Source organism: Branchiostoma lanceolatum, chromosome 4, assembly GCF_035083965.1.
Source record: "Branchiostoma lanceolatum isolate klBraLanc5 chromosome 4, klBraLanc5.hap2, whole genome shotgun sequence".
Lineage (NCBI taxonomy): Eukaryota > Metazoa > Chordata > Leptocardii > Amphioxiformes > Branchiostomatidae > Branchiostoma > Branchiostoma lanceolatum.
The window spans coordinates 29,957,318-29,970,477 of NC_089725.1; the positions used below are offsets into that span (position 1 = coordinate 29,957,318).

At 47.6% G+C, this 13,160-nt stretch overlaps 1 protein-coding gene across 5 annotated transcripts in view; it reads right to left on the minus strand.

Moving 5' to 3' along the window:
• The window catches only part of LOC136433960 (kinesin-like protein KIF26B), a 114,937-nt gene that overhangs the window by 71,594 nt on the left and 30,183 nt on the right, over positions 1 to 13,160 (minus strand). For 2 of the 5 annotated variants that reach the window (XM_066426580.1, XM_066426579.1), the window contains exons 2-3: positions 533 to 637; positions 157 to 387 (exon numbers count right to left, since the gene is read on the minus strand). In XM_066426580.1, the coding sequence (XP_066282677.1) occupies positions 157 to 387; positions 533 to 607 (306 nt within the window). In that variant the 5' untranslated portion in view covers positions 608 to 637. Of the gene's footprint in view, positions 1 to 156; positions 388 to 532; positions 638 to 901; positions 975 to 10,270; positions 10,482 to 13,160 lie in introns of those variants that run through there. The other 3 variants (XM_066426576.1, XM_066426581.1, XM_066426577.1) reach the window with 3 other exon arrangements.

The following is a 13,160-nucleotide window of genomic DNA, read 5'->3' on the forward strand; positions in this document are numbered from 1 at the left end:
TCGGAAAATTATAATCCCGTGACTTGAAGCTTGTATATAGTTGACATAAGGAGAGTATCAGACAAATGATGTGTAAACTTTCAGTGTGTTCTTGGGACTGAGTGCGAACTGCAAATTATGTCTGGGCCAGGCCAGACCTCTCGTGCGTTCACCTACCGTAACGTTGTGAGCCAGGAGCCCCCGGGAAGTCACGTAGAGCCGCAGGGCCTGGCGCTTCAGCTCCACGAGCCGGGCGTTGCACTTCTCGCAGCAGATGCCGGCGCCCGTCCCTGCTCCTCCGGCGGCTCTGGGTCGCCCTCGCTCCGCCGCGCCCGACTGCGCCTTACGGTCCATGGGTTGTGGTAACCGGGACGCTCTCGCCCCGGCCTGTGAATCTATGTTTTGAAACTAGACACACACAAAAACAACAATTTGAAAAATATGCATTAGACGAAATTTACGTGAAAATAATGAGCAAATTGACGCGCGATTCGTATGGTAATCATTCAACTTCAAGACCGACGACAACAACAACAAGCGGAGCGGAACTCACGGTGTGAAGTCTGCGGCCGTCACTGCTCCTCTCCCGGCCGGCTCCATGCCCCACGCCCGCTCCGCCTGCGCTCATCTTCTCCGTTCATGTGCTGCGGACAGTCTCCTGCGGAGGCGGGGACAAAATACATCAGCAACTCAGCCAAGTAGAAAACCAGCCACTAACTAATAAGCTCATGAAAATTCAGCAGTAAAACCCGCCTGGGACGGCCGGAGTCAGTGGAGAGAGGACGGACTGTCCATCACCACGACTAGGGGTTATTCAAACTGTCCCACCTTCTTCCAGTGAGGAAAACCGCAGGGAAAATACGACCAACGGGTCTTCCTAGCACTAAAAGATAGATCTGTTAAGAGAAGTAAGTGATTTCACCATTTCTGCTGAAAGCCAGGCAGTACGGCAAACTCAACTCCGATGCGAAATAGTGGAGCAATTATCGTCTGAGATCGGACCCTACCATGAGCTACGCTGGGGAGCCTTGCGCTATGCTTATCAGAAAGTTGCAAATAATTATAATAAGCAGTGTAATAGCACGTCAAAGTTTATACCATAGTGATCGATATGATAACAACTGTGAGAAATATCATATTCGTAGCTATTTTGTTGATCTTTGTTATTCATATATTTCGATATAAAGTTATGACCCCCTTCTAATAGTGGAATGTTCTGAATAGGACTAACCAATGGATAACTGGACGGAGTAGCAAACTAGGGGAGAACCATTACGTCCCGAGAGGGTGGTTCGATCGGATGAGTTATAAGATAGTAGTACTGTACTTTTATTTCTGTGATCAGTTTGTTATAAGCAGTTTGTTGTTATTACTTCCTTTGAAAAATACAATGAAGCATACTATCAAAGTACTGTTTTCCGAAAAGTTTATTTAGACAATGCCAGAAGCCGTTGAAATGTTATTCCAATATCTAGAAATATACAAGGACAACGATACCATAGCTTTTGCCCACTGTAAGTTGTTTTCCTGAAGGTATAAGACAATCCAGTCTTTTGGGGCATTTTTCTCTGTACAGATGTACACTTTAAGTTTTGAGCGCATCACTGCCCTGCGCATTAGTAATTCCTGGTCAGAAAGTCGTTTCCTCGCGCTCCTGACCGTCGCATCGCTGGACGGTCCCTCCATCTGATTGATAGGGGGAGTTGCGTTTGTTTACAAAACAGCATATCTGATGTGAGCCCAGGTGCTTGCCGCCAGTCCCTCAATAGCGACAGGACGGCCGGTATTTTCATAGCAAACAATCGTCTTCAACACGACGAGAGCGACCTAGATCTTTTACAACTCATCTTGCAAACCCAGCGCAATAAAGACACGACGTGTTACAATAGAGAACACCTTCGCACCCACATACCGAGGTGTGACGCAGGGAGAACCACTTTGCGTCATCAAAAATGTGGGCTATGTGCGTCTTTTCGGGAGGAAGTTGTTTAGAACATCATCAAATACAAATAGGCAAACGACAAAATTGCGACACAGTACATAGATATGCCGGTGACTGTCAACAAACGCTTATGTAACCAGGAAAGGGGAATTGAGAAGAAAAAATAAGCCTGTAACACCTTATTTAATGATGTAGGCTGGGCTTCCCTTTCCGAAGCGATTCCTTTATCATTTAAAATTCCTTCGGACTTCGTCTTCCTGACATTGACAGTTCGTACGTGACTTCTTTACGCGGGACATACGCCAAACATCCTGGGAATACCACAGACTACAAGAGTCAATAGAATAAGAAGTTTGAAGGAGGTTTGGTAGAGGAAAACCTCCTTGAAAGTCGCATTGTCGAAAGCGTTAGATTTACGAGCACCTGAGTACAGGTGAATTGGGACCAACACAAAGTGCAAACGCACTGTCTTCGTCCCAAATGCAATGCCAAAAAACGTTTGGCTGGATGAAGAAAAAACTTCTTTTTTTCTCTCTGATAACACGGTCGCCAGCCACGCTGCTGTGTCAGTTCTTGATCGAACAGCTAGACAATAAAGAGGGAATATCAGAAATAGGATTAGATGCCGTGGCTGGACCAGAACCCGTGTGCCTATTGTCACTTCTGTCCCCCACTGTCGCGTGGCGCCCCGCGCACACGCTCTTTGTCAAACAAAGCCAAGGGTGGTCCCATTCAGACGGGACGGGGGCCTCGGAAACAAGTGCCCCTCCGAGTATGGGCCTGTCACTCAAAACCTCCGGTCTGTTTTTACAGTTGACAGCCAATTATGATTCGAAATGCACCGGAACGGTCCGCTGATATGGCACTGTTGAAAGAATTACAGGATTTACACGTTTTCGAGATACCTGCTCCAAACCAAACACGTCAGGTATTTAGTAGCCTCCACCAGGCCTTCCTACGGGGGCACAGTCGCACGGATCATAGAATTCGGCAAAAAAAGGAAATGATTGTCCAGGAGAGTCAGCCAACGGTATTAAAGGTTAACATTTCCCCCTCGGAACGGCCGATCTACCCATTTGGCAACCAAACTCCTCCTCGCAAAAGATTCTCCCTATTAGCCAACGTAGTCAGTCTGGTCGTAATGTCCTTGGTCTGGTCTTTCCGAGGCGTTTATTCAGATAGGTCGGGACGGTTGTTTACCATCACAACGATGATGTGGATTATCCAGTTACTTATTCCGCCCCCACGTCGAGCGGTTTTGCCGGGATTTCTTCCCCACACAACAACCCTGCAGATTACATCGCCCGATAAGTGCAGACAATCAATTTGAATCCTCGCGATCAATGCGAAATCAAACAAACTCCATTCTGGGAAGCCGTAATCCCCCAGAACCACGCCTTGGGAGGGGCTCTGTGCCGATCCCCTGCACGAGGCTTTAGCGGTTCTTCCCTCTTCAACGTGGCCCAAATCCGAAGCACCTGCCCAGAGATCCGTGAGCGAGCAAATCCGGATCTCATGGCAATGCTTCTTGCGTCATCTTTGGCTATACAGTACTGTACAAGTGTACATACAAGAACCTTTCAATATACATTTCTGTCTTTCAGAAAGCGCTTTTGACATAACGTTACAATTTTTGGTCATGAGATTTCTGAGCGGGACTACGACAGAACTAACTGACGGAGGCGTTTACTAGAGAAAGGGGGCGAGAAAGTGGCGTGGTAGACTTGCGTTTGCTTCACATACAAGATATCAGATATGACATGATACGTTAACGCTGTCGTGTCACCTGTTGTACAATATTCAATCTTTCTTAGATGTGTGTTTTAGATCTATGGCGGTGTTGGTGGGAGGGTCTTAAAATCTCAAGACATATTAAAGCCTATACCTGTAAATACAGCCAAACCATTAAGAGGACCGATAAAATCTGGTCTATGTGGACAGGTGGTCATTATAGACTAGGGATTCTTCATGCTTGTGTCAATGGGAAAAATTATCTAATGGACCACCAAAAATGGTCACATTAGCCAGGTAGTCCTTATGTATAGGTAATCACTTGTCTTGGTGAAATTGACTGCAATAACAAGATAATGTTTTTGACCGGTCAGTTCGGAGGCCGAAGGGGTCGATGACCGATGACCAGGGTTCCCACCTTTTGAGAGAAACGCGTTCAATAATTAAACCCCGGGCTGCTGAACAGATGGTTATGAGGTCGAGAGAAACGCAACCAGAGTCACACGGGCGGCCTTATCACATCGTACGACTCACGTGAGATGTTTGCAGAAGACAGTCTCGTGGACAGTGGGGCCTGGATGAAGTCTGGATAGCCTCGCTTTTCTACATACCCACAGGCCTGGGATCGAGGCTAAAATGTCTTCCTCCCTTCAACAAGGAGGCTGCTTTGGTCTAATTGAATTCTTGTTCGTCGAATGAGATAAAGTTATCTTATTGAAAGGTTTCTTTTTCCTGGGGGAGGGGTGCCTAGAAGGAATCATATTTTGAGACCAAGGTGTTCGCTAATCTCCAAGCAGAGGTAAGGATCCGACTCGGTCTCAATGTCTTACACGTGTCTCTGCAACATTTAGTACACATTTCCAATAGTGCAGCTTTTTAGCTCTTCGCCTTTTCCTCGTGATCTTGAAACACTAAGACTGAGCCGGATCCTTACATCTGCTTGGAGAATAATTTACGCTCTCTCTTTATCGCCAATCGTTTCGTCGCGCTTTCTCCTCCCTGTCCTCGGTTGTCAGCCCGCTCTCCGCCGGCGATCCTCATAATTACCGCTAACGATCCAGGGCCTTGGCTGAACACTGTTCCACCAGAACGTGCCGCCAACAGGTTAGCTCCAAGGAGATCCCTGTCTTCAGCAGGGCAAGGACTGCCCGTCCTTCCTCTGGCCTTTTGAATTTAATTGGCTTGGACAATTCATTGCTTTCAATAGTTTTACGTGTTCTATCAGACTGCGTTTGCGTTCTTGCGACTGTGTACACTCAGTGCATAGATATAACGCTGAGGTTGCCACGTCCCATGTGCTCTCTTTTTATTAAACCATAAAAGTAGGACAATGTCCAATATGGGCAATAGCTCTAAACTAGTACACCTTGAGCATATCACGGAAGCTGGTACACACACCAAAAGACGTCTGGCATGAAACAGAAGCCCTACATGACGTAACCTATGGGAGGGTACATGGTGTCTATACACCTGCAAACCCTCGCCCTGTCGTGTTCAGCCTCGATAATCTTTAATCAGATGTAAGGATCAATCTCACAAGCAAACAAACAAGAAAACAAACAAACACGCACACACACACACACACAATAAGAATACGTACTAAATGTTGAAAAGCAGGTGTAAAACACTAAGACTTAGCCAGATCCTTACATCTGCTTCGAGATAACGTCTCGACCCGTCAGCCGAGATTCCGGACAAACAGAGACATATCCCCCGTGCGCGCCATTCCCCACACGACCTCTAATTCATATTTAGCGTGTCTGTGACCGAGCGTGCTGGAAATAAGTGGATCTTGTCGCTGAATTCTCCGTAACTCGAGCCGACCGCCCTGACACAATTTCTCCGAAGAAAATCCACCCCGAAAATTGTCCCGAGCCCCTAGGAGACCCGCTGTGGGCGAGCGTACACGTTCCGATGCACGGGTATCCCCCCAAGTGACCCACAACCGGGGCTTTCAGGACCTTTGACTTGAGCGTCCCGGAAAGTCACGGATATCTCTACACCCAGGAGGTAACTTACGAAAATAAGCTTGTCATGTATGAGAAGAAAATCCTGTCAGTGAGTGTCACAAGGCGTCGATTGGGAATTTTATTACAAAAGAGTAAAGACTTCAGATCTTGACATTTGACAAGATCCTGCCACGATTCTGTGTCGCTAGCCTGTATGTAGGAACCGACTATGAAATGAATAGTATAATATCAGAATTCACATACCAACTTTAAGCAAGACTAGGTGAGAAAAAAATTGTTGTAGCAACTAAGCAAGTGGACGATTGGGAATTTCTTTGAAAGAAAAGTGCAAAAAATCTACTACATTTTCAAGACAGTACCTCGAATCGGTGTCACTGACGCCGACTATGATATCAAAATTCGCATACCAAGCAAGACTGTGTCAATGTGAACTCAGCGGGCCGACTTGTCGTAGCGGCGCTAAGCTCGTCCAAAGCCGATGTTGACAAACACTAGCTTTGCTTCTCAGTTATTTCGTGTTATCGCCACAAATCTACAATCACGGCATCTCCGACAATCATATCGTCAACAAACAAATGGCTACTGAGGGAATATTTCCCGCCAAATTCCAGCGACTAAAGTTTCATCGCCCGAAAATAGTCGTCGGAGATGACCCCTGGGGTCAGGGGGGTAGCTTAGCCTGGAGACAGGCGCCCCGGGCGAGGATCAGTCTGCAGCAGACTCGTGGGGTTTTGTGTTGAAAGAAGAGAAGAAATTGGCCAAATATAGGGAGAATAAAGTGCCAGAGGAGTTAGTACTGTACTAGGAATTAGGAGGGCAGGGATGGTCGACGCCGCGCTCAAAGGAGCGCCAAGTTCTAATTTTGCTTCATCGCTCAAAGGAGACTGCGACGTCTGTTATAATATATCCTGGTATGTAAAATTCATTGCACAATACCCAAGGTCTGCATAGAATCTAACACCTTATACCATACTTAGAAAGACAGAATTAAGATATGTCTTACTGTGTATGTTGTGGTAGATGAAATTATACTAGTAGCACAAAAAATAAGTACAATATGCATGGCATAACCTTGCACATGTACATGACATAACCCGCACCCTTAAATCTAAAGTCAATGTTGTCTAAACTAGCCAGTATCGGTTCCCTGTGGCGCTGTAACAACCAACCCAAAAACTGTCAGTCACATAGAAACGTGTCTTGTGAATGCTTTCCTCTCTAGTTGGCTTGGTCTACCGGGGATCTAACCTGGATGCCAGACTGTTAACAGGGCCTATACCTAAACAAGAGAGCTCATCGACTCCAGGGCGTCCGAAAGGAATAAACTTTGCTTGCCCCCATCTAATGGATTTCTAATAAAGAAAATAAAACATAAAACATCCATGAGGAAGACCATGCGCAGTGGGATCACAACATGTTCGCTGACACAGACCAAGGACATCCTTGTACAGACAAAACCTCCTTGCACAGACCCAAGAGAGGGCCCAAATCTGAGACTATCAGGCGTCGCGTCTCAGACTCAATTGAGAGGTGAACTCGGTTCTACAGTACAGCGTTCTTTAAGTTTGTATACATCACCCGAGTGGACTTCTTACACAAGTAGACGCTTTTAGCTCGGAGCGACAGTGTTAAATCCACGGTTTACATCCCGGAGATATTTCAACAACACTCGCGGGGGCGCGCTAATCTCCAAGCAGATGTAAGGATCCAGCTCAGTCTCAGTGTTTTTGCAACATTTAGTACTTGTCTTCTATCTAGTAGTGCGCCTTCGTCACCTCCTACGGACGGAGAGAAGTAGCCACAAGACAGCGCGCAACATTAGAGAGAGATAGCTAGCCTCTACCAGGCTTTTCTGCGGGGGTACGGATCGTAGAATTCGGCAAAAAAGGGAATAATTGTCCAGAAGAGTCAGTCCGCGCGCGGGAAGGTTAACATCTCCGAACTGCGCCGGCCAATGAAACTCTATGGTGGACAAACTGCCCTGCTTGAAATCTTCTCCCTATAGCCAGCGTAGTTAGTCTGCTAGAGGCTATAGAAACACAAGAAAGGCCGCAACACATGCCGATATCTAAACCTCCGCCCGATACATCTGCTTGTAGATGGGGGTCGCGGCCCTCTGGTCTGGCGGAAACGTCTACAGATGTACAGATGTAGCGGAGACCTTGGAAACAGTCTGGGTGGAAAATGTGGTTATCGTCAGCGCCGCTGTGAGCGGAGTCGTTTATTTAGAGGAGAGTACACGAGGGCATGTCGCTGTCAGGATACGGACCACACCTGTCCGTGTTTCTACACACAAGCGGCCGGACATGCAGGCTGATGGGCCGCATCTGGGCGAGATAGCCTCCAACAGGCCTTCTGAAGGGCTATGGAGAGTAGAATTAGACAAAAGTAGAAGTGGAAACGATCTACTCTGGCGCAAGAGAACCCATGTTTAAAATCGCATTTCTGCGCTTCCCCAAAGACATAACCGCTGCTCTCCAAGCAGAGGAATGGGCCAAGCTGGTTTTTGACGACAAAACGCCTAAAACACGTCAGAAACCAGCCCGACCCATTCCTCTGCTTGGAGAGTATGAGCCGGAGCCTTACATCTGCTTAGTGATTAGCAGATTAGGAAAGAGGAGGAGTAGCAATCAGAAAACACAAATAACTCAGCAAAAAATCGGCAATATATATATATCAAAGCGCCGACCGCAAAGCCCGTCGCGAAGGCTAATACGACTGTCAGCAGCGCGTGGCAAAACATCCGAACAACTATTTTTACGACGCTGTCCGGGTCCCGCCCCTCCCCTCGTCTTCCCGATGACACTGACTGGTGTCATCCGTATCAGGCCACCCGCTGGTAGACATCACGACAGGTGTATAGGACTTTAGATTTGTGAGATTTAACCCGACACAGAGAGAGTGTAAAAGACTGGTCTCCCATAGTCTCTACCAGACTATAAACTGCCCTAGCTACAGGGAGAATAATTTGCCAGGGAAGTTTGGCCACCATAGGGTTTCATTTTCCCGGTACCAATGGAAAAATGTTACCCTTCCCATATGCTGACTCTCCTGGCCAAATATATACAACATTTTTGTCGAATTCTACTATTCATAATAGTCTGGCGGGGAGTATGGGAGCCACGGAAAACTATCTAAGATAGTTATATCCATAACCAGCTAGGAACTAAGGAAGGCCTGGTGGAGGCTACGTCTTCCATGCTCAGTGGAACGTTTGTCCAAAATTCGTTTCTAGGACTAGAATGGAGAACGGAACTTGATTGGGCGGCTGAGTGAACTATGGAATCGGGCCGTGTGTTTGGGGGACGCTGGCTGTTAAAATAACGGGGGGATAACTGGGATGCCGGATGGAAGATGAGAGGCGGTGGAGCAGAGTGGGGCCTTTGGGTCCGTGCCGCCCGGGACGCCAGAATACACACACACGGCAGCGAACAATAACAAACGGACCCCGACAGAAGCAGTTCCCATGTACCTAATGTACTCCGGACCGGTGTGTGTTATTTCTGAGGAGATTATAAGTTTATAACACAGACATGCTGCGGTCAGCTGTGGAGACACGAGGAAAAGAAGTCGGAGGGAGAGAGTTAGTAGCCTGGGTGCCATCCTATTACTACCGGGGCTCCTACACTGGCTACCCTTTACCCTTTTAAGTTTTAGGGTAGCGAGTGTAGGAGCCCCGGTGGTAATATGATGGCACCCAGGCTAGAAAGTTAGTCACTAACAGACTAACCACTACGGCTATAGGACCCGATACGGAGGGGAAAATGTTTACCTTCCCGTGGACTGACTCTCCTAGCCAATTCCATTATCCCCCTTTTTGCCGAATTCTACCATCCAGACCCTCGTAGGAAGGCCTGGCGGAGGCTAGGGAGAGGGAAAAGCGCCACCAGACAGCAGCTAAAAAGAATAACTTCTTCCGATCCTGGCAGAAGTTTTAAATGCAGGAAATGAATAATAGGGACAGCGCCCGTGGGTGATATGTCGGAGCGACCTTGTAGTCTGCCAACTATGCACAGGTAATTGGTAAAAGGTGTTCTGAGTCAAGTAGTGTCATCTTTACCTCCCTTTCCCAACCTACTCGCCGCGGTTCGGACGCACCGGGCACACAGGGTCTCGGGGCTAAACGACAGGAAAGTCACCGTGACGGGACGACCTAGCCGTCAGACCGACGAGTTAAACATCGACGCCAATTTGTTACCATTAGCCTATCAGGTAGAACAACTGTACGGGACATGGCGGACACCGCGTCGGGATTTAAACCACATAATTCTTCTCGGACAACAACACGCGTCATGAGGACGACACGCGATCAATAAGCGTTTTATAGCTTTTGAGATATAAACTCTACGTCTGTGCATTGCCACTGAGTTAAAAAGCCCTTCTGTTCGATTTGCACAGTTGCACAAAACGCCGGAAAGGCTACAGATTTGAATAATATCATTCTTTTGACAGCACCATGCATCATGAGGACGACGCACAGCAATCAACAAGTATATAGCTTTTGAGATACAGTATACAGTATACTTAGTCTATGCATTGTGCCATTGCGCTACAAAATACCCCTGCTCGCTTTGCACGATTGCACAAAAACGCCGGAAATGTTACAGTTGAAGTGAACTTGTTGAAACAGAACATTTGGCAACCTTACCGCTAATCCGTGTGTTGTACGCACAGTAATCACAAGCGTTCTCCGTTTCTCTCTTCCTCCGTCCTTTCATCAAACCTCTCTCACCATCTCTCCTTTTCCATACACTCCCTTCTCTCTTTCTCAAAACTCTCTCTCTCTCTTCTCTCTTCTGTGGTCTTCCTTCCCGACCCCTCCTCACCACTCCAGCGCCATCCCGACGCTACACGGCGGTCCCTCCGTTCGAGCGGGCGGGTTGAGCTCACACACACGCGGCGGCGGCGCGGTCCTACAGACCGGCTGGGAGAGTTTACCCGGACTGACGCGCGAGCCCGCTGACTCTTCCTAAATATGTCACATTCCTGCGGCCCGCCTCGAGGTTCGGCGTGTCAGGGGGCCGTCCGCCAATCCTGGCCCGGAGAGAACACGCCGACGGGACCACTCCGGGAGAGTGCCGGGGTGGAGGAGGAGGTCTCCCGTCTGACTAGGGACAGACTGGTCGGGGATGATTTGGGCACAGTCGAGCATAAACTGACATATCAAATGATGACATAGTTAACCCACATTCCAAGAGTACAGATGCCGAAAGACGTTCTTGCACACGAGAATGTAGGAATGATGGGGTAAAGACGGGGGGACCAAGCTAGAAACTTACTGACAGGATAGATTAAAAAGCTTACGCGAAATGGGCAACCAGCTTGACAGAAACATGTCATTCCTTGAGAACGACGAAGTTCAGACAACTGAGTTGAACCATCAACTCAAATTCCCATTGGAACTGTTGACGGACAAGCACAGAGTCATGTGTTGTCATGGCAACGACGAAGCCTCGAGTCCCGTGTTGTCATGGTAACCGGCAAGTCCCAATCGCTGTGTTGTCATGGTAACCGACGAGTACCAAGTCCCGTGTTGCCATGGCAACAGAGGAGCCCAGAATCTTGTATTTTCATGAGGACGGCCATGTTTATTCGTCTGTTACATAACTGAGACATCTGCATGTCACTAACGAGCAGACTGACACTCCCACCAACGAACCCCAAGTTCAAGCCCAAGCCCCGCTCATCCCATCACACGTCAGGCGCCACCGGGCCACCCCGGCGCGGAAATGGAGCTGCTTAGTCTGTAACGAGTTCTCTAAGTCCGCGGTCCCACTGGGCACATTGAACTTGGCATCGAGGAATCCCAGTGTCTTTGGGAGAGATGGACAAGATCTATAAGTCTTCTACATCTGTCAATGCCACTCGCTAAAATCGTTATGCAGCTTTTCAGATGAAAAGTACTGAAACGTAGTCCGCTATCAAATAAAAAATAATAACCTACAGCAAATGCTTGAGAATGGCGACCAATTACCTTTGAAGTCCATAGACAATCATAGTGTATCCTCGTCGACTGTAGTAGAGACTGACACTACTCTAAAACAAACGTAGATATATATAGAGGATACATTTTCTCTTATGAAGTTATAATTGAATTTCAGGCTCGTGCGTCTGTCGAACATCAGCGCTAGAGGGGGCAATACTATCAGAGTTCTTCTGACATGACCCGCTTTCGTGCCGCCAACACTAATTTTTCAGAAGCTCTCTGACATGATATACCAGTATCTTATCGAAGATCTCTTATTTATTTGTTTCTCAAGTCTGCACTTGTTTCATGGCTAACAAGCAAGCAACCGTGCACCTCCTCATCTCGTCGCCATGGCAACCTGAGGTGCCAGGTTTCGTCTAAATGTGGAAGGGTCATGTACAGGGTCAGACTCGCCAGTATGCAGGACACGGCCTCGAGGTGGAAACTGATAAATCTACGCTAAACCAAGGAGGTTTTATATAGGTTAAACCTGCAGCGTTTTAAAATGTTTAATTGGGTTCATAAATTAGCACAATTCACGGTCTTCGTTAGGGACCGGCCACGTTCGTCCTACGATCGTCGTACGATCGCAAACTGAGGACATTCTTGGGATAGTCGTGCAGGTGTCGTATACATTTCAGCTGTCTCACGGTTACGGAAAATTCTGTTTCAGAGTCCTGTCGGCGGTTGGTTCTGTACATGTTGTAGCCTCTACCAGGCTCCAGAGGCGGTTGGAAAGTCTGCTATAGGCGTACAGTTTGCCGCTCTGCATATTGGACCCTCTCTCCGTAGCCGGCTCCCTTAGCATACTATTCACTCTATTTGGCCAACTTGTACTATTTTTCCAGCCATCCGCGGAGCCTGGTAGAGGCTATACATCGTAGCCTTCTTGAAAATTGTACATCAAAATCGACGGCCTACGACGAATGTAACCGCGCCGTGAGCTATATCCAGGTCAGAACGCGTCGGGAGGCGGCAGACCGCAGACATGTCGCAGGCAGATAGTTTCCGAGTGATCCCGAAAACAGCACGTCCGCTGGGACATGTGATAGATGAGAAGACATACCTGCAATTTGTGTCTATTATCGGATTATGTCCAAATATAACAGTGGCAAATTAGATTATGCGGTCCGCAATTTGCGGTCAGGGTCTTATCATCTCGATGTCAAAAATTGAATTTGTGCCCCGGTTGGAAAAACTACTTAATTCAGTGAGGGTGGCTGTAAGGATTGTTGTTGCTCAATCACAAGCATATGTGCGCACAACCTGAACTACGTTCTTAGAGGAGGAAGGAACAACATTGTTTATGTATCCTCGGACGTGAACTTGCAGAGTTCAGACGTTCCAGGTCGCGATCCTAGCTTGCTGACAATCCCTTCCCCATTTAGGAGCTATTTTCATCTACCGGGTTTAAATTACGTCTTTTCATTTCCAGCTAGTTGTCGGTCCTGTTATACACAGATAGTCTGAAGCTGTCAGAGGTAACGTTACGTCTGTTCGCGTAGCCCCCATAACAGGATTCGTCGCTGGACCTTTATCTCCATGAAAAATTGAGATATAGCTTTTTGCC